Raw genomic sequence first — 21,219 nt, forward strand, 5'->3', positions numbered from 1 at the left:
AACAAAGGTTACAGTTGAGCAAGCACTGTGTTAAGTACTTTACAGGCACTCATCTCTTCATTCCTAACACCGCAATAAGCTGCTATTATTATTCTACTTTTCAGAAAAGAAACTGAGGTTCTACAAGGCTGATTTGTCCAGAACCAAATGGCTACATTCAGTGATGGGACCAAAACTCAAATCAGAGTGAGCCTGAAAAGCCCATCTCTTCACTGGTATGCTGAGTTCCTCAATTTTCTCTGTATCTATAGAAAATGATCTGCTATAGGCCAGGCACAGTGGCTCCCGCCTGTAATCCCGGCACTTTGGGAGGCTGAGGTGGGCAGATCAATTGAGATCAGGAGTTCGAGACCAGCCTGGCCAACATGGTGAAACCCTGTCTGTACTAAAAATACAAAAATTAGCCGGGCATGGTGGCACATGCCTGTAATCCCAGCTACTCAGGAGGCTGAGGCAGGAGAATCGCTTGAACTCGGGAAGCAGAGATTGCAGTGAGCCGAGATCGAGCCATTGCACTCCAGCCTGGGAGACAAGAGTGAAACTCCGTCTCAGAAAAAGAAAAAGAAAGAAAAATATAGACTAGGCCGGGCATGGTGGTTCATGCCTGTAATCCCAGCATTTTGGGAGGCCAAGGCAGACAGATCGCTTGAGCCCAAGAATCAAAACCAGCCAGGGCAACATGGTAAAACCTCGTCTCTACCAAAAATACAAAAATTAGCCAGGTGTGTTGGTGCACCGTAGTCCCAGCTACTCAGGAGGCTGAAGCAGAAGAATCACTTAAGCCCCGGAGTTGGAGGTTGCAGTGAGCTATGATGATCAGTCTGGATGAGACCTTGTCCCAAAATAAATAAATAAATAAATAACAAGAAGGAAACTATAGACTCAACGTCCCCTGGGAGGGTCACAGCATCTCCTAAATTCTATTCAATTCGCTCTGCATGTACTGAGCACCTGCTTTATGCCATTACCTTGCTTCTAACCATGGCTTAGGAAAGAACAAGACTCGTCCCTGAGTTTGAGGAACTATCTATTAGAGCCATGAGACAGATACATCAGATACAAACAAATCAGCAGGAACAACAGAAACCTGTAAATTAGTACTGACCAAAATGATAGTTACAGATAAAAAACATATCTCAGATGCTGGAAGGGGAGGTCACTGTGAACTCAAGCGATTTGGGAAGGCTTTCTGAGGCAGCACAGGGTTGCAGCTCAAGGCTGAAGGCAATCTAACAGGATACAGTGGGGGGCCAGGTGCGGTGGCTCATGCCTGTAATCCCAGCACTTTCAAACTCCAAGGCAGGAGGACCGCTTGGGCCCAGGATCGCTGGAGACCAGCCTGGGCAACATAGGAAGACCCTGACTCTATTTATTTTTAAAATAATAGGCCGGGCACAGTGGCTCACATCTATAATCTCAGGACTTTGGGAGGCCAAGGCAGGCGGATCACCTGAGGTCAGGAGTTCGAGACCAGCCAGGCCAGCATGGTGAAACCCCATCTCTACTAAAAGTACAAAAAATTGCTGGGCAGGACGGCTTACGCCTGTAATCCCAGCACTTTGGGAGGCTGAGGTGGGCAGATCACTTGGGATCAAAAGTTCAAGACCAGCCTGGCCAACATGGCAAAACTCCATCTCTACTAAAAATAAAAAAATCAGCTGGGCACAGTGGCTCATGCCTGTAATCCCAGCACTTTGGGAGGCCAAGGCAGGCAGATAACCTGAGGTCAGGAGTTCGAGACCAGCCTGACCAACATGGAGAAACATCATCTCTACTAAAAATACAAAAAACAAACAAACAAAAAAGTAGGCGGGTGTGGTGGTGGGCGCCTGTAATGCCAGCTACTCGGGAGGCTAAGGCAGGAGAATTGCTTGAACCCGGGAGATGGAGGTTTGCAGTGAGCCGAAATCATGCTACTGCGCTCCAGCCTGGGCGACAGAGCAAGACGTTGTCTCAAAAAAAAAAAAAAAAAAAAAAAATTAGCCGAGTGTGGTGGCATGCATCTGTAGTCCCAGCTATTTGGGAGGCTGAGGCAGGAGAATCGCTTGAACCCAGAAGGTGGAGGTTGCAGTGAGCCGAGATCACGTCACTGCACTCCAGCCTGGGCAACGGAGTGAGAATCCATCTCATAAATAATAAAAATAAAAATACAACTACAAAAAATTAGCCAGGTGTGGTGGTGCATGCCGGTAGTTCCAGCTACTTGGGAGGCTGAGGAAGGAGAATTGCTTGAACCTTGTCGACGGAATTTGCAGTGAGCCGAGATCTTGCCCCTGTACTCCAGCCTGGGTGACAAGAGCAAAACTCTGTCTCGGAAAAAAAAAAAAAAAAAAAAAAGATACAGTGTGGTGGGGTGAGGAAGACAGGGAAGACTGGGGACAGGGACACTAGACAGAGGTCTCCTGAAAATTAGTGCCCGTAACAGGTGTTTGGTAGACAGGTCTCAGCCCTCAGATAAACCCATTTCCAAAGATGAAGGCCAGAGAATGAGAATAATGATTTATCATTCTGGCCGGGTGTGATGGCTCATGCCTGTAATCCCAGAGCTGTGGGAGGCGTGGCCGGCAGATCACCTGAGGTCAGGAGTTCAAGACCAGCCTGGCCAACATGGTGAAACTTGGTCTCTACTAAAAATACAAAAATTAGCCAGGCATGGTGGTGGGCGCCTGTAATCCCAGCTACTCAGAAGGCTGAGTCAGAAGAATCACTTGAACCCGGGAGGTGGAGGTTGCAGTGAGCCGAGATCGCGCCACTGCACTCCAGCCTGGGTGACAGAGTGAGACTCAGGAAAAAAAAAAAAAAAGACTTGGCCAGGCCCAGTGGCTCACACCTGTAATCCCAGCACTTTGGGAGGCTGAGGCAGGTGGATCACGAGGTCAAGAGATCGAGACCATCCTGGCTAACACGGTGAAACCCCATCTCTACTAAAAAATACAAAAAATTAGCCGGGCGTGGTGGTGGGCACCTGTAGTCCCAGTTACTCGGGAGGCTGAGGCAGAATGGCATGAACCTGGTAGGCAGAGCTTGCAGTGAGCTGAGATCACGCCACTGCACTCCAGCCTGGGTGACAGAGCACGACTCCATCTCAAAAAAAAATAAAATAATAATAATAATAAAGACTTGTGGTTCTGCACTTTAGGCACCATGTTGGTCAGGCTGGTCTCAAAATACTCACATTTGTGAGTAAGAAGAGGTTGTAAGGATGTTCACTGTGGCATTGTTTGTAAGGGTGAGATATGGGAACAACAGAAATATCCAACAACAGGATATAGATTAACTAAAAGGAGATATATTCAGTCTATGGGATATTACATCCATCTAAAGAATGAAGGTGATGTGGAAAGAGCTCCATGATATACCAGGTATGATGAAAAAATGTGAGTTCCAGGACACTTTTTATGGTTTGCTACCATTTATGAAAAACAAAGCTACATGAATATGTTCATTAGTGTACATAAAAATATAAAAGGCCATAGTCCAAAATTATATTGTGATTATCTCTAGGGACAAAAGTAGGAGGAAAGTAAAAGAGGATTTTTACTTTTGACTCTCTATAGCTCTATACTGTGTTTTTTTTTTTTTTTTTTTGAGACGGAGTGTCGCTCTGTCGCCCAGGCTGGAGTGCAGTGGCGCGATCTCAGCTCACTGCAAACTCCGCCTCCCGGGATCACGCCATTCTCCTGCCTCAGCCTCCTGAGTAGCTGGGACTACAGGTGCCCGCCACCACACCCGGCTAATTTTTTGTATTTTTAGTAGAGACAGGGTTTCACCGTGTTAGCCAGGATGGTCTCGATGTCCTGACCTCGTGATCCACCCATCTTGGCCTCCCAAAGTGCTGGGATTACAGGCGTGAGCCACCACACCTGGCCGCTCTGTACTGTTTTTGAAAGTTTAAAATGAAAATTTATTCCTGCTGGTGAAATGGCTCACACCTGTAATCCTAACACTCTGGGAGGCTGAGGCGGGCAGATCGCTTGAGCTCGGGAATTTGAAACCAGCCTGGCCAGCATGGCAAAACCCCATCTCTACAAATAATAATAATAATAATACAAAAAATAGCCAGGCATGGTGGTGCATGCCTGTAGTCCCAGCTACTCCGGAGGCTGATACGGGAGGATCACTTAAGCCCGGGAGGCGGAGGTTGCAGTAAGCTGAGATCATGCCACTGCACTCCAGTGTGGGCAACAGAGCAAAAGCCTGTCTCAAAAAAAAAAAAAAAAAAAAAGTATTCCTATATAAAAAGACTTTGGCTGAGTACAGTGGCTCATGTCTGTAATCCAGCACTTTGGGGAGCCAAGGCGGGTGGATCACGAGGTCAGGAGTTCAAGACCACCAGCCTGGCCAACATAGTGAAACCCCATCTCTACTAAAAATACAAAAATTAGCCAGGCATGGTGGCACTTGCCTGTGCCTGTAATCCCAGCTACTCGGGAGGCTGAGGCAGGAGAATCGCTTGAACCTGGGAGGCGGAGGTTGCAGTGAGCCAAGATTCTGCACTGCATTCCAGCCTAGGTGACAGAGTGAGACTCCGTCTCAAAAAAACAAACAAAAGACTTCAAGGCCAGGCGCAGGGACTCACTCCTGTAATCCTAACACTTTGGGAGGCTGAGGTGGGTGGATCACCTAAGGTCAGGAGTTTGAGACCAGCCTGTCCAACATGGTGAAACCCTGTCTCTACTAAAAATACAAAAAATTAGCTGGGTGTGGTGGCGGGCACCTGTAATCCCAGTTACTTGGGAGGCTGAGGCAGGAGTATCACTTGAACCCAGGAAGTGGAGGTTGCGGTGAGCCAAGACCACGCCATTGCACTCCAGCCTGGGCAAAAAGATTGAAACTCTGTCTCAAAAGCAAAACAAAACAAAAAAACCCTCAAATTCTTATCAAGTCATGACAGCAAAGAAGGCAAGAATCACAAAAACACGAGGCTCAGAAAATTTCAGTTGAAAATCTCTGGAATGTTCTGGTTCAAGCCCCCAGAACCTCAGGAGCACAATACAGGGCAAAGGAAAGAATCTTCACTAAGATATAGGAAAGTGCCGAACAGAAGCAAACAAATTAAACCCCCAACTTCTAATACACTTGAACTGAAGCTGGGCATGGTGGCTTATACCTGTAATCCCAGCACTTTGGGAGGCCAAGGCAGGAGGACAGCTTGAGCTAGGAGTTTGAGACTAGCCTGGGTAACATAGAGAGACTCTATCTCTACACACAAAAGACATTAGCCAGGCAGGGTGGTGCACACCTGTGGTCCCAGCTACTTGGGGGGTTGAGGCAGGAGGATCACTTGAGCCTAGGAGTTTGAGGCTGAAGTGTGCTATGATTGCACCACTGTATTCCAGCTTGGGCAACAGAGCAAGACTCTGTCAAAAAAAAAAAATGCTCCATTTAAAAAAATTATTAGATTCAGGCCGGGCGCGGTGGCTCACGCCTGTAATCCCAGCACTATGGGAGGCCGAGGCAGACAGATCATGAGGTCAAGGGATCACGACCCGACCATCTTGGCCAACATGGTCTCTACTAAAAATAAAAAAATTAGCTGGGCGTGGTGGTGCATGCCTGTAATCCCAGCTACTCGGGAGGCTGAGTAGGAGAATCACTTGAACTCGGATGGCAGAGGTTACAGTGAGCTAAGATTGCACCACTGCACTTCAGCCTGGCGACAGAGAAAGATTCTGTCTCAAAAAGAAAAAAAAAAAAGTATTAGATTCAAGGGACATTGTCAAATTGCTATAAAAGGTTCCAAATGCTTATTCTCAATTTCTGTCCTTATTATAGGGAGGACAAGAGGACATTCTGAGGACATAACCCAAGATGCACACTGAACTTTTCAGCTGTGCTGCACCACAGCACACTACTATTCAACTATACTATGTTCACCTGTTACGTGGGCTCCCTCCAGAGACAGAGTCCCACCCATGTCTGGCTCATTACCAAACGCTCTGGCTTGGTCCACGGAGCATGCTTCAATGACTCCATGGACTAAAGGAATGTTCAAGTTAATGTCTCTGGCCACAGCTGCTAAGAGAGGTTACTCACCATTTGGAACCAGAAGGAGGCTTTTCACGATGCTTCTGAGGGAGCCAAGACTGATCTGATTGGTGGTGGCAAATTCAGAGAGCTGAGCCAGAAATCTTTCCACCTGCAGAGAGAGAACAGTGAAAACCCGGGCCTTCACTTTCTAAGCATCTCAGGGAGCACGGACCCACTCCCTAACACAGAATGTTTTATTTACCTCTTTTGGCTCAGTTAGGAAGTGGAAAAGCACCTCTGTCAGGGCTGAGAACTGCTGTGAAGAAAACAACACAGAACATCAGTACAATTTCTACTACTGGGTCAGCATGCCCCACCCCAGGCAACTGCATAGCCTTGAGAGGGAAGAACAGTAACAGCCAGGTGTTATGCCTGTTCTGATCATCCTATAGTTACAAATATTCACAATACCCACCACCAGTGTCAATATACCTGTGTCACTACATCATCTGAAAAACACGTTTATTGGGATACTTAGCAGACATGTATTGAGAGACTGTAAGCATATGCACTCAGATGCACACATATATCTCCAGGACACAGACACACACAGACAGACATACACACACACACACATGCACGCACAAAGGGGAAATCATCAGAAAATTAAAAGCAGTTACCACTTTCGATGATTTTTATTTTCTTCTGTTTTACCTATCCATATTTTCTTTCTTTTTTTTTTTTCTTTCCCTGAGACAGGGTCTCTCTGTCACCCAGGCTGGAATGCAGTGATGCAATCTCGGCTCACTGCAACCTCTGCCTCCTGGGCTCAAGCGATCCTCCCACCTCAGCCTCCAGAGTAGCTGGGACTACAGGCACATGCCACCATACCCGACTAATTTTTTTTTTAATGTAGAGACAGGGTCTCACTTTGTTGCCCAGGATGGTCTCAAACTCCTGGGCTCAAGTGATCTACCCACGTCAGCCTCCCAAAGTGCTGGAATTACAGGCATAAGCCATGCACCTGGCCTCATATTTTCTTGGGTTCCCACCACCCATAAACATCTCGTTACTTGTGTAAGACAACAATAAACTGTAACACTTTATTATGCACCTAGAACAGACGCTTACAGTTTTGTGTGTCTTAATCTTTTCTCTTTATTGGTAATGTGTTGTTAGGAACTGAATGTTTGCGTCTCCCCAAAATTCATATATTGAAGCCCTAACTTCCATTGTGACAATATTTGAAGACAGGGCCTGTTAGATGATAAAGGTTAAATGAGGTCATAAGAGTGAGACGCTGGCCCCATAGGGCTGGGGGCCCTTATTTTGATTTTTTTTTTTTTTTTTTTTAGATGGAGTCTCACTCTGTTGCCCAGGCTGGAGTGCAGTGGTATGATGTTGGCTCACTGCAACCTCCACCTTCCGAGTTCAAGCAATTCTCCTGCCTCAGCCTCCCGAGCAGCTGGGATTACAGGTGCCTGCCACCACACCTGGATAATTTTTGTATTTTTAGTAGAGACGGGTTTCACCATATTGGCCAGGCTGGTCTCGAACTCCTCACCTCAAGTGATCCACCTGCCTCAGCCTCCCAAAGTGCTGGGATTATAGGTATGACCCACCGTGCCTAGCCTAGGGCTGGGGCCCTTATAAGAAGAGGAAGAGGCCAGGTGCAGTGGCTCACGCCTGTAATCCCAGCATTTTGGGAGACCAAGATGGGAGGATTGCTTGAGGCTGTGAGTTTGAGATCTGCCTGGGCAACACAGCAAGACCCCACCTCTTAAAAAAAAAAAAAAAAGGAAGGAGGGAGTCATCTACAAGCCAGGAATCACACTGGCTGGCACTTGATCTTGTACTTCCAAGCAAGCAGAACTGTTAGAAATAAATGTCTGGGCTGGGCATAGTGGCTCACGCCTGTAATCCCAGCACTTTGGGAGGCTGAAGTGAGTGGATCACGAGGTCAGGAGTTTGAGACCAGCCTGGCCAGCATAGTGAAGAAACCCCGTCTCTACTAAAACAAAAAACAAAAAACAAAAAAAAATTAGCCAGGCGTGGTGGCGTGTACTTGTAATCCCAGCTACTTGGGAGGCTGTGGCAGGAGACTCACTTGAATCCAGGAGGCAGGGGTTGCAGTGAGCTGTGATCATGCCACTGTACACCAGCCTGGATGACAGATTGAGACTCTGTGTCAAAAAAAAGAAAGAAAGAAATGTCTGCTGTTGGAGCCAACCAGTCTATGATATTTTGCCTTAACAAAATACCAGCTGCCCAGGTATTTTGTTATGGCAGCCTGAGCTGACTGAGACATAGATCATTACTTTCTCATGTCCCTCCCTGGCCTGAGCTGACTGAGACACAGATCATTACTTTCTCATGTCCCTCCCTGTGAACAGTGTGTATGGGCTGGACGCGGTGGCTCACGCATGTAATCCCAGCACTTTGAGAGGTTGAGGTTGGCGGATCATTTGAGGTCGGGAGTTCAAGACCAGCCTGACCAACATGGTGAAACCCCGTCTCTACTAAGAATACAAAAATTAGCCAGGTGTGGTGGTGCGTGCCTGTAATCCTAGCTACTCGGGAGGCTGAGGCAGAAGAATTGCTTGAACCTGGGAGGCGGAGGTTGCAGTGAGTGGAAATCATGCCACTGCACTCCAGCCTAGGTGACAGAGCGAGACTCCGTTTCAAACAACAACAACAACAACAACAAAAAGCCCACTGTGTATGGCATAGTGGGGAAAACCAGGTTGCCAGGGTTTAAAAGACCCAGTTCAATCAGTGTTCTCCGTTGACTACTCTTGTGAATTTGGTCAAGCCATTTAGCATCTGTGTCCCAGTCCCCACGAGGAAAACAAAGGTAAGAATACACAGCTTCCAATACTAACAGTAACACATGCAGAGCCTCTAGCACAGAGCCAGGCTGGACGCTAAACAAATGGTAGCTACAGTTAGAGCCATAATTAGAGTCACTATACCATTTGATCCACCTTCTAGAAGCAATATATAAAAAAAGAAAAAGATTATAGGCAGATACTTCAGCTTAAAACCCCCAAAGTTTTATGTGTAGTATGTTAAATGCACCTATCCCTTCTGCTATGACACATTAAACTCTACACATCTGTCAGGACTCTGTATTATTTTATTCAAAAATGTATTCTATTTTAAAAGAAAACGAAACTGGGTGTGGTGGCTCATGCCTGTAATCCCAGCACTCTGGGAGGCCAAAGTGAGAGGATTGCTTGAGGCCAGGAGTTCGAGACCAGCTTGGGCAATCTGCATAAAAAAATTAAAAAATTTGCCAGGCAAGGTGGCATGCTCCTGTAGTCCTAGCTACTCAGGAGGCTGAGGCAGGAGGATTGCTTCAGCCCAGGCATTCCAAGCTGCAGTGAGTCATGATCACACCACCGAACTCCAGCCTGCGTGACAGAACAAGATCCTAGCTCAAAAAATAAAAATAAAAAATAAAACTAAATTAGTCAAGCATGGTGGTATGCACCTGTAGTTCTAGCTACTCTGGAGGCTGAGGTGGAAGGATTGCTTGAGCCCAGGAGCTTGAGGCTGCAGCAAACTATGATTGCGCCACTGCAATCCAGCCTGAGCGACAGTGCAAGAATGTGTTATTGATCCCTCGTCCCTATCTCTCCCTTCCCAAGCCCTCCTTATCCTCCAAAGCCCTGCCAAGAAACCATGACACTCCCAACAAGAAAGGGACCTACCCAGATTCTCAACTTCTGAGGCTCCCTGGGGCCACCTACAATTTTCAACTCTGATAAGGAACACAAACATGTCTTAGAAGAGAAGTTTCCTTATATGGCTTTGCAGCTTCACAGCAACTTAAATACTGTAAGTGCACAGTATTTGCTGAATAAATCTTTCCTAAACACTCCCCGCAATGCTTTGCCTTTGCAATTGCATAGGTGCTTCCCTCTGGAATGCTCACCCACCCATGGCTATCTATGCATGCATCTCAAAATCTTAAGGATTCTCCCCAGTAAACTTAGGAAGAGATGCACAAGGTCATTCCAGACTAGAAAAATGCAAATCAGTAAAACCAGAATATACTATTTTTCACTTATCAGATCTGCAAACCCAAAAGTTTGACTAGGACACCAGTGCTGGTGAAAGTACAAGGAAGCAGACAGGTTCCTGCATGACTGATGATAGGATACACTGGGGTGACCTTTCTAGGGGCAATTTCACAATGTGCATCTAACTTGTATTTTTTTGAGGCAGAGTCTGGCTCTGTCGCCCAGACTGGAGTGCAGTGGCGCAATCACGGCTCACTGGAGCCTCCAACCTCTTGGGTTCAAAGCAATCCTCCCACCTCAGTCTCCTGAGTAGCTGAGATTACAGGCACATGCCACCACATCCACATCGGGCTAATTTTTTTATATTTTGTAGAGACAGGGTCTCATAATGTTGCCCCAGCTCATCTGGAACTCCTGGGCTCAAGCAATCCTCCTGCCTCACCCTCCCTAAGAACTGGGATTATAGGTTTGACCAACCACACCCAACCGGCATCAAATTTTTAAAGTGATTATACCCCTCGACCTAGTAATTCCATTCCATGAAGTATATCCTTTAGGTATGTTCCAAAAAGTAAATGTTTTGGCAAGTCACAGTGGCTCATGCCTGTAATGCCAGCACTTTGGGAGGCTGAGGCAGGAGGACCCCTTGATCCCAGGAGACAAGCATTATGTTCAGGCAACATAGTGAGAGCCCATCTCTACAAATCATAATAATACATTTAAATTTAAAAAGAAAAAAAGAGGCCTGGCACCATGGCTCAAGCCTGTAATCCCAGCACTTTGGGAGGCTGAGGTGGGTGGATCACGAGGTCATGAGATCTAGACCATCCTGGCTAACACGGTGAAACCCTGTCTCTAAACCCTCTACTAAAAATACAAAAAAATTAGCCGGTCTTGGAAGTGGGCGCCTGTAGTCCCAGCTACTCGGGAGGCTGAGGCAGGAGAATGGCATGAACCTGGGAGGTGGAGCTTGCAGTGAGCCGAGATCGCGCCACTGCACTCCAGCCTGGGCGACAGAGTGAGATTCTGTCTCAAAAAAAAAAGAAAAAAGAAGGTCGGACACGGTGGCTCACATCTGTAATCCCAGCACTTTGGAGGCTGAGGCGGGCAGATCACCTGAGGTCAGGAGTTTGAGACCAGCCTGGCCAACATGGCGAAACCCCGTCTCTACTAAAAATACAAAAATTAGCTGGGCATGGTGGCGGGCGCCTGTAATCCCAGCAGAATTACTTGAACCCAGGAGGCGGAGGCTACAGCAAGCTGAGATTGTGCCACTGCACTCCAGCCTGGGCAACAGAGTAAGACTCCATCTCAAAAAAAAAGAATGCAGTAGATCTGTTTGTATTGAAGGGAGAAAATAGGATACATTGCTCAGTTTAAAAAACAACAACAAAACAGGCCACGCGCGGTGGCTCACGCCTGTAATCCCAGCACTTTGGGAGGTTGAGGCGGGGGGATAACCAGAGGTCAGGAGTTTGAGACCAGCCTGGCCAACTTGGCCAAACCCCGTCTCTACTAAAAATTCAAAAATGGCCTGGAGAGGTGGCTCACGCCTGTAATCCCAGCACTTTGGGAGGCTGAGGCGGGCAGATCACCTGAGGTCAGGAGTTTGAGACCAGCCTCGCTAACATGGTGAAACCCAATCTCGACTAAAGAAACAAAAAATTAGCCGAGTGTGGTGGCACGTGCCCATAATCCCAGCTACTTGGGAGGCTGAGGCAGGAGAATTGCTTGAACCTGGGAGGTGGAGGTTGCAGTGAGCCGAGATTGCACCATTGCACTCCAACCTGGGTGACAGGGCAAGACTCCATCTCAAAAAAAAAAAAAAAAATTAGCCAGGCGTGGTGGTGTGCGTCTATAATCCCAGCTACTCAGGAGGCTGAGGCAGGAGAATCACTTGAACCTGGGAGGCAGAGGTTGCAGTGAGCCGAGATCGCACGATTGCACTCCAGCCTGGGCGATGAGTGGAACTCCTTCTCAAAAAAAAAAAAGAAGGCTGGGTGCGGTGGCTCACGCCTGTAATCCCAATACTTAAGGAGGCCGAGGCGCGCAGATCACGAGGTCAGGAGACAGAGACCATCCTGGCTACGGTGAAACCCCATCTCTACTAAAAATAAAAAATAAAAAAATTAGCCAAGCGTGGTAGGGGGCGCCTATAGTCCCAGCTACAGGGGAGGCTGAGGCAGGAGAATGGTGTGAACCTGGAAGGCGGAGCTTGTGGTGAGCCCAGATCACACCACTGCACTCCAGCCTGGGCAACAGAGCGAGACTCCGTCACAAAAAAAAAAAAAAGTGCCGTGCCTCACGCTTGTAATCCCAGCACTTTGGGAGGCCAAGGTGGGTGGATCACAAGGTCAGGAGTTCAAGACCAGCCTGGCCAAGATGGTGAAACCCCGTCTCTACTAAAAATACAAAAATTAGCTGGGCATGGTGGCATGCGCCTGTAATCCCAGCTACTCGGGAGGCTGAGGCAGAGAATTGCTTGAACCCGGGAGGTGGAGGTTGCAGTGAGCCCAGATCATGCCACTGCACTCCAGCCTGGGTGACAGAGCTTGACTCCGTCTCAAAACCAACCAAAAAAAAAACCCCAGCAAGATGAAGAAAAAATATATACAGAATGAACCATTTTCTATATATATATAAAAATTCAAAGCCAGAAATGGGAGGATCACTTGAGCCTAGATGTTCAAGATCACCATAGGCAGCATAGTAAGACCTCATCTCTAAAAAATAAAAATAAGGCCAGGCACAGCGGCTCACGCCTGTAATCCCAGCACTTCGGGAGGCCGAGGATGGCAGATCACCTAAGGTCAGGAGTTCAAGACCATCCTGGCCAACATAGTGAAACCCCATGTCTACTAAAAATACAAAAATTAGCCAGGTGTGGTGGTAGCTGTAGTCCCAGCTACTCGGGAGGCTGAGGCAGGAGGATGGCTTAAACCCAGGAGGCAAAGGTTGCAGTGAGCCAAGATTGTACCATTGCAATCCAGCTTGGGCAACACAGTGAGACTCCATCTCAAAAATAAAATAAAATAAAAATAAGAGGCCGGGCGCGGTGGCTCACGCCTGTAATCCCAGCACTTTGGGAGGCCGAGGCGGGCGGATCACGAGGTCATGAGATCTAGACCATCCTGGCTAACACGGTGAAACCCTGTCTCTAAACCCTCTACTAAAAATACAAAAAAATTAGCCGGTCTTGGAAGTGGGCGCCTGTAGTCCCAGCTACTCGGGAGGCTGAGGCAGGAGAATGGCATGAACCTGGGAGGTGGAGCTTGCAGTGAGCCGAGATCGCGCCACTGCACTCCAGCCTGGGCGACAGAGTGAGATTCTGTCTCAAAAAAAAAAGAAAAAAGAAGGTCGGACACGGTGGCTCACATCTGTAATCCCAGCACTTTGGAGGCTGAGGCGGGCAGATCACCTGAGGTCAGGAGTTTGAGACCAGCCTGGCCAACATGGCGAAACCCCGTCTCTACTAAAAATACAAAAATTAGCTGGGCATGGTGGCGGGCGCCTGTAATCCCAGCAGAATTACTTGAACCCAGGAGGCGGAGGCTACAGCAAGCTGAGATTGTGCCACTGCACTCCAGCCTGGGCAACAGAGTAAGACTCCATCTCAAAAAAAAAGAATGCAGTAGATCTGTTTGTATTGAAGGGAGAAAATAGGATACATTGCTCAGTTTAAAAAACAACAACAAAACAGGCCACGCGCGGTGGCTCACGCCTGTAATCCCAGCACTTTGGGAGGTTGAGGCGGGGGGATAACCAGAGGTCAGGAGTTTGAGACCAGCCTGGCCAACTTGGCCAAACCCCGTCTCTACTAAAAATTCAAAAATGGCCTGGAGAGGTGGCTCACGCCTGTAATCCCAGCACTTTGGGAGGCTGAGGCGGGCAGATCACCTGAGGTCAGGAGTTTGAGACCAGCCTCGCTAACATGGTGAAACCCAATCTCGACTAAAGAAACAAAAAATTAGCCGAGTGTGGTGGCACATGCCCATAATCCCAGCTACTTGGGAGGCTGAGGCAGGAGAATTGCTTGAACCTGGGAGGTGGAGGTTGCAGTGAGCCGAGATTGCACCATTGCACTCCAACCTGGGTGACAGGGCAAGACTCCATCTCAAAAAAAAAAAAAAAAAATTAGCCAGGCGTGGTGGTGTGCGTCTATAATCCCAGCTACTCAGGAGGCTGAGGCAGGAGAATCACTTGAACCTGGGAGGCAGAGGTTGCAGTGAGCCGAGATCGCACGATTGCACTCCAGCCTGGGCGATGAGTGGAACTCCTTCTCAAAAAAAAAAAAGAAGGCTGGGTGCGGTGGCTCACGCCTGTAATCCCAATACTTAAGGAGGCCGAGGCGCGCAGATCACGAGGTCAGGAGACAGAGACCATCCTGGCTACGGTGAAACCCCATCTCTACTAAAAATAAAAAATAAAAAAATTAGCCAAGCGTGGTAGGGGGCGCCTATAGTCCCAGCTACAGGGGAGGCTGAGGCAGGAGAATGGTGTGAACCTGGAAGGCGGAGCTTGTGGTGAGCCCAGATCACACCACTGCACTCCAGCCTGGGCAACAGAGCGAGACTCCGTCACAAAAAAAAAAAAAAGTGCCGTGCCTCACGCTTGTAATCCCAGCACTTTGGGAGGCCAAGGTGGGTGGATCACAAGGTCAGGAGTTCAAGACCAGCCTGGCCAAGATGGTGAAACCCCGTCTCTACTAAAAATACAAAAATTAGCTGGGCATGGTGGCATGCGCCTGTAATCCCAGCTACTCGGGAGGCTGAGGCAGAGAATTGCTTGAACCCGGGAGGTGGAGGTTGCAGTGAGCCCAGATCATGCCACTGCACTCCAGCCTGGGTGACAGAGCTTGACTCCGTCTCAAAACCAACCAAAAAAAAAACCCCAGCAAGATGAAGAAAAAATATATACAGAATGAACCATTTTCTATATATATATAAAAATTCAAAGCCAGAAATGGGAGGATCACTTGAGCCTAGATGTTCAAGATCACCATAGGCAGCATAGTAAGACCTCATCTCTAAAAAATAAAAATAAGGCCAGGCACAGCGGCTCACGCCTGTAATCCCAGCACTTCGGGAGGCCGAGGATGGCAGATCACCTAAGGTCAGGAGTTCAAGACCATCCTGGCCAACATAGTGAAACCCCATGTCTACTAAAAATACAAAAATTAGCCAGGTGTGGTGGTAGCTGTAGTCCCAGCTACTCGGGAGGCTGAGGCAGGAGGATGGCTTAAACCCAGGAGGCAAAGGTTGCAGTGAGCCAAGATTGTACCATTGCAATCCAGCTTGGGCAACACAGTGAGACTCCATCTCAAAAATAAAATAAAATAAAAATAAGAGGCCGGGCGCGGTGGCTCACGCCTGTAATCCCAGCACTTTGGGAGGCCGAGGCGGGCGGATCACGAGGTCAGGAGATCGAGACCATCCTGGCTAACACGGTGAAACCCCGTCTCTACTAAAAATACAAAAAAAATTAGCCGGGCGTGGTAGCGGGCACCTGTAGTCCCAGCTACTCCGGAGGCTGAGGCAGGAGAATGGCATGAACCTGGGAGGCGGAGCTTGCAGTGAGCCGAGATCGCGCCACTGCACTCCAGCCTGGGCGACAGAGCGAGACTCCGTCTCAAAAAAAATAAAAAAAAAAAAATAAGAAAACATGCCCAGGCACGGTGGCTCACGCCTGTAATCCTAGCACTTTGGGAGTCTGAGGAAGGTGGATCACCTTTGGTCAGGAGTTCAAGACCAGACTGGCAAACATGGTGAAACCCCATTCTACTAAAAACATAAAAAATTAGCTGGGCATCGTGGTGAGCACCTGTAATCCCAGCTACTTGGGAGGCTGAGGCAGGAGAACTGCTTGAACCCGGGAGGCAGAGGTTGCAGTGAGCCAAGATTGCGCCATTGCACTCCAGCCTGGGCAACAGCGCGAGACTCAAAAAAAAAAATTTTTTTTTAAAGGATACTCATATATATGCTGGCAAATTAAGACTTTTATTTCTATAAAAATAAGTAAGAAACTATTTTTTGTTTGTTTTTTGAGACAGAGTCTCTCTGTGTCACCCAGGCTGGAGTGCAGTGGTGCGATCATGGCTCACTGCAACCTCTGCCTCCTGGGTACAAGTGATTATCCTCCTCAGCCTCCTGAGTAGCTGGGATTATAAGTGTGCACTACCATGCCCGGCTAATTTTTGTATTTTTAGTGGAGACAGGGTTTCACCATGTTGGCCAGACTGGTCTTAGACTGCTGGCCTGAAGTGATCCACCTGCCTCGGCTTCCCAAAGTGGTTGGATTACAGGCGTGAGCCACTGTGACCAGCTATAAGAAACTATTAAAATGATTTCTGGAGATAAGAAAAATAAACATTTTATTTTTAAGAGATGGGGGTCTCACTCTTTCAGGCTGGAGTACAGTGGGGTGATCATCATAGCTCACTGCAGCTTCCAACTCCTAGGCTCCTGCCTCAGCCTCCTGGGTTGCTCTGGGATTACAGACATGCTGTACCATACCTAGCTTATTTCACTTTGATATCTTTGTATACTGTTTGAATTTCCTGTCTATTACTTTCATTTCCAGCTTGGTAAGAGGACTGTGGGCCACTTGCTTGTATTATCCTTTATATTTTTCTGAGTTTACTCTCATTCTAAAATGATTAACTTAAAATCCTGCCTATTCTCAGACTCCACATTGCCTAGGACTGGCCACGGGCATCAAAGGGCACATCTATGTGCAATTTGGTACTATCTGCTTCTTCATTTTATGACCTGCTGTAGAAGATCACAACTTACCCAGGACAAAAGGCCTTGACCATCAAATCTTCCTAAGTCCTACCAGGTTTAGTGGCTATTTGGTTTATGTAGGCATTCAGGTAAACACCCACCGAATGAGCAATAAATGTTAAAGACAAGGTTCACACAATGATTCGTTTACTCCTTGAGGCCTACACCTTAGAATTCAAAATAAATTCAGCTAACAGAGTGGGTACTTGGAGAAGTCTGATTATCCAACAAAAGACAGAGAAATGGGCCAAACGACTCAGGTAAGTTGCTTATTAGGAGAAAGGTTTAAGGTTTCTGTATTAACAATAAAGGTAGCTGGGCCTGGTGGCTCACACCTGTAATCCCAGCACTTTGGGAGGCTGAGGCGGGCAGATCACAAGGTCAGGCGATTGAGACCATCCTGGCTAACATGGTGAAACCCCGTCTCTACTAAAAATACAAAAAATTAGCCAGGCATGGTGGCACATGCCTGTAATCCCAGCTACTCAGGAGCCTGAGGCAGGAGAATCGCTTGAACCCAGGAGGCAGAGGTTGCAGTGAGCTGAGATCACACCACTGCACTCCAGCCTGGGTGATACAGCGAGACTCTGACTCAAACAAACAAACAAACAACAACAACAAAAAAAAACAATAAAGGTAAAGGTTTACAGTATGTTTCAAGGTTAGAAAATGAGTCAGTTCCTGGGGGTGATGGCTCACACCTGTAATCCCAGCAATTTGGGAAGCCACAGTGGGTATATCACTTGAGCCCGAAGTTCTAGACCAGCCTGGGCAACATGGCACAACCCCATTTCTTCAAAAAATACAAAAATTAGCCAGAGCTGGGCACCATGGCTCATGCCTATAATCCCAGCACTTTAGGAGGCTGAGGCAGGTGGATCACCTAAGGTCAGGAGTTTGAGAGCAGCCTGACCAACATGGTGAAACCCCGTCTCTACTAAAAATACAAAAAATTAGCCAGGCGTAGTGGCGGGCACCTGTAGTCCCAGCCACTCTGGAGGCTGAGGCAGGAGAATGGTGTGAACCCAGGAGGCAGAGCTTGCAGTGAGCCGAGATCGCGCCACTGCATTCCAGCCTGGGTGACAGAGCGAGACTCCATCTCAAAAAAAAAGAAATATATACATATACATATATATAAAGTTTAGCTGGGTGTGAGGGAGGGCACCTGTAATCTCAGCTACTCGGGAGGCTGAGGCAGGAGAATTGCTTGAACCTGGGAGACAGAGGTTGCAGTGAGCCGAGATCGTGCCATTGCACTCCAGCCTGGGCAACAGAGCAAGACTCCGTCTCAAAAAAAAAAAAAAAGATAAGCCAGGCACGGTGGTACATGCCTATAGTCCCAGCTACTAGAAAGGCTGAGGTAGGAGGATCACTTGAGCCTAGGAGGTCGAGGCTGCACTCCAGCCTGGGTGATAGAATGAGACCCTGTCTCAAATTTAAAAAAACGAAAGAAAGAAAAGAAAATGAGTCAACTCTGGGTGTAGTGGCTCACACCTATAATCCCAGCACTTTGGGAGGCTGAGGTGGGAGGATCCCTTAAGGCCAGGAGGCCCAGACCAACCTAGGCAACAAACAGTGACCGTGTTGCTAAAAAAAAATTAAAAAATAAAAAATTAGCCTGGTGTGGTGGCACATGCCTGTGGTTCCAGCTACTCAAGAGGCTGAGGCAGGAGGACTCCTTGAGCCCAGGAGTTCAAGACTGCAGTGAGCCATTATTGTAACACTGCTCTCCAGCCTTGGCAACAGAGTGAGATCCTGTCTTAAAAAAAAAAAAAAGAAAATGAGTCAAGTGCTGATCTCAAAGGAAGTGGTTTGTATTTTCTACGAATACCAAGCTGGAGGTAATTTTACAGATCATACAATCCAGTATCTTAAAAAAAAAAAAAAAAAGAAAAAAACTTTGTTAGTAGCAGAATCTTTTTTTATTCTCCAAATGGATATCTTCCAGAGAACACTGATACATTAACAAGTAAAAGCTAAGCTACCACCATAGGCTTTGAAGCCAAACACGTGATCCTAAATTCCTGGCTCCATCACTTCCTGGCTGCCTGACATTATTTATTTATTTTCTTGAGACAGGGTCACATTTTCTGACCCAGGCTGGAGTGCAATGCCATGGTCATAGCTCACTGCAGCCTCAAACTTCTGGGCTTAAGGGATTCTCCTGCCTCAGCCACTTAAGTAGCTAGAACTACAGGCACATACCACCACTCTCAGCTAATTTTTAAAACTGTTGGCCAGGTACGGTGGCTCACGCCTGTAATCCCAACACTTTGGGAGGCCGAGGTGGGCGGGTTACAAGGTCAGGAGTTGGAGACCAGCTTAGCCAACATGGTGAAACCTCATCTCTATTAAGAATACAAACATGAGCCGGGCATGGTGGTGCACGCCTGTAGTCCCAGCTACTTGGGAGGCTGAGGCAGGAGAATCACTTGAACCTGGGAGGCGGAGGTTGCAGTAAGCCAAGATCATGCCATTGCACTACAGCCTGGGCAATATTGAGACTATCTCAAAGGAAAAAAAATGTTTTCCTAGAGATGGGGTCTTGCTATGTTGCTCAGGCTAGTCTTGAACTCCTGGCCTCAAGTGATCCCCCTACCTCTACCTCCCAAAGTGCTTGATTACAGGCATGGGCCACCTTGCCTGGCTTTCTGCATGATTTTATTTACTTATTTATTTGAAACAGGGTCTGGTCTGTTCTCTGGGCTGGAGTGCAGTGGCATAATCATAGCTAGCCGCAGCCTCCAATTTCTGACTCAAGTGATCCTCCCACCTAAGCCTCTGGAGTAGCTGGGACTACAGGTGTGTGCCACCATGCCTGGCTAATTTTTTATCTTATTGTAGAGATGGAGTCTTGCTACGTTGCTTAGGCTAGTCTTGAACTCCTGTCTACATGACTTTAAACAGGTCAATTTATTTCTCTGAGCCATCTTTCTTAACTGTAAAATGGGAATAATAATAGTGCCTTCCTTTTAGAGTTGTTATGCATACATTTAAAATGGTGCCTGGCCACATGGTGCATGCTCAATATGTTAATATCGTATAATAACTATGTTCATTTCACTGCTCTGTGATTCAGTTTCTTCGTCTGTAAAATGTGAATAATAATAAGAGGCTGGGTGCAGTGGCTCATGCCTGTAATTCCATCACCTTGGGAGGCCAAGATGGATCACCAGAGACCATGAGTTCAAGACAAGCCTAGACAACATAGGGAGACCCTGTCTCAATTTAAAATAATAACAGCAACTACCTATAAAAGTGATTGCAAGGACTCAATTAGTTAACATACATAAGCTGGGCGTGGTGTCTCACGCCTGTAATCCCAGCACTTTGGGAGGCTGAGGCGGGCGGATCACGAGGTCAGGAGATAAAGACCATCCTCACTGAAGCGGTGAAACCCCATCTCTACTAAAAATACAAAAAATTAGCAGGGAGTAGTGGCGGGTGCCTGTAGTCCCAGCTACTTGGAAGGCTGAGGCAGGAGAATGGCGTGAACCCGGGAGGTGGAGCTTGCAGTGAGCCGAGATTGCACCACTGTACTCCAGCCTCGGTGACAGAGCAAGGCTCTGTATCAAAAAAAAACAAAACAAAACAAAAAAAAACATACATAAAAGCACTTAGATCCCTATTGTCCAGTGGCCACTTGCCACGTAAGCGCTTGAAAAGGGCTAATCTGACCAGGGGTGGTGGCTCACTCCTGTAATCCCAGCACTTTGGGGGGCCAAGGTGGGTGGATCACTTGAGGTCAGGAGTTCGAGACTACCCTGACCAACATGGCAAAATCCCATCTCTACTAAAAATACAAGAAAAAATTAGACGGGCATGGTGGTGAACACCTGTAATCTCAGCTACTTGAGTGGCTGCAGCATGAGACTCACTTGAACCCTGTAGGCGGAGGTTTCAGTGAGCCGAGATCACATCCCTGCACTCTAGCCTGGGCAACAAAGCGAGACTGTCTTTAAAAAGAAAAGGGCTGGCCGGATGCGGTGGCTCACACCTGTAATCCCAAAACTTTGGGAGGCCGAGGTGGGCAGATCATGAAGTCAGGAGATCGAGACCATCCTGGCTAACACGGTGAAACCCCATCTCTATTAAAAATACAAAAAATCAGCCGGGCATGGTCGCAGGCACCTGTAGTCCCAGCTACTTGGGAGGCTGAGGCAGGAAAATGGCGTGAACCCGGGAGGCGGAGCTTGCAGTGAGCCGAGATCACGCCACTGCACTCCAGCCTGGGCAACAGGGCCAGACACTGTCTCAAAAAAAAAAAGAAAAGGGCTAAACTACTTTAAGATGTGCCATAAGTGTAAAACACCAGATTTAGAAAACTTTGTACCAAAAAGTAAAATGTCATTGATATTTGTATATGGGTAAGATATTGAAAAATATTTTGATATTGTGGATTTAAGCATGCATGGCATTTTGATCAATGATGGACCATATAT

The 21,219-nt window shown here is 47.5% G+C and overlaps 1 protein-coding gene across 2 annotated transcripts in view; it reads right to left on the bottom strand.

The window, feature by feature from the left end:
• Nucleotides 1–21,219, bottom strand: part of COMMD7 (COMM domain containing 7) — a 41,306-nt gene that overhangs the window by 16,812 nt on the left and 3,275 nt on the right. The window contains exons 2-3 of one of the 2 annotated variants that reach the window (XM_034947057.3): nucleotides 6,233–6,286; nucleotides 6,037–6,139 (exon numbers count right to left, since the gene is read on the bottom strand). In XM_034947057.3, coding sequence (XP_034802948.1) covers nucleotides 6,037–6,139; nucleotides 6,233–6,286 — 157 coding nt within the window. The remainder of the gene's footprint in view (nucleotides 1–6,036; nucleotides 6,140–6,232; nucleotides 6,287–21,219) is intronic. The other variant, XM_034947058.3, reaches the window with a different exon arrangement.

The sequence above is a fragment of the Pan paniscus genome, chromosome 21 (assembly GCF_029289425.2).
Source record: "Pan paniscus chromosome 21, NHGRI_mPanPan1-v2.0_pri, whole genome shotgun sequence".
Classification (NCBI taxonomy): domain Eukaryota; kingdom Metazoa; phylum Chordata; class Mammalia; order Primates; family Hominidae; genus Pan; species Pan paniscus.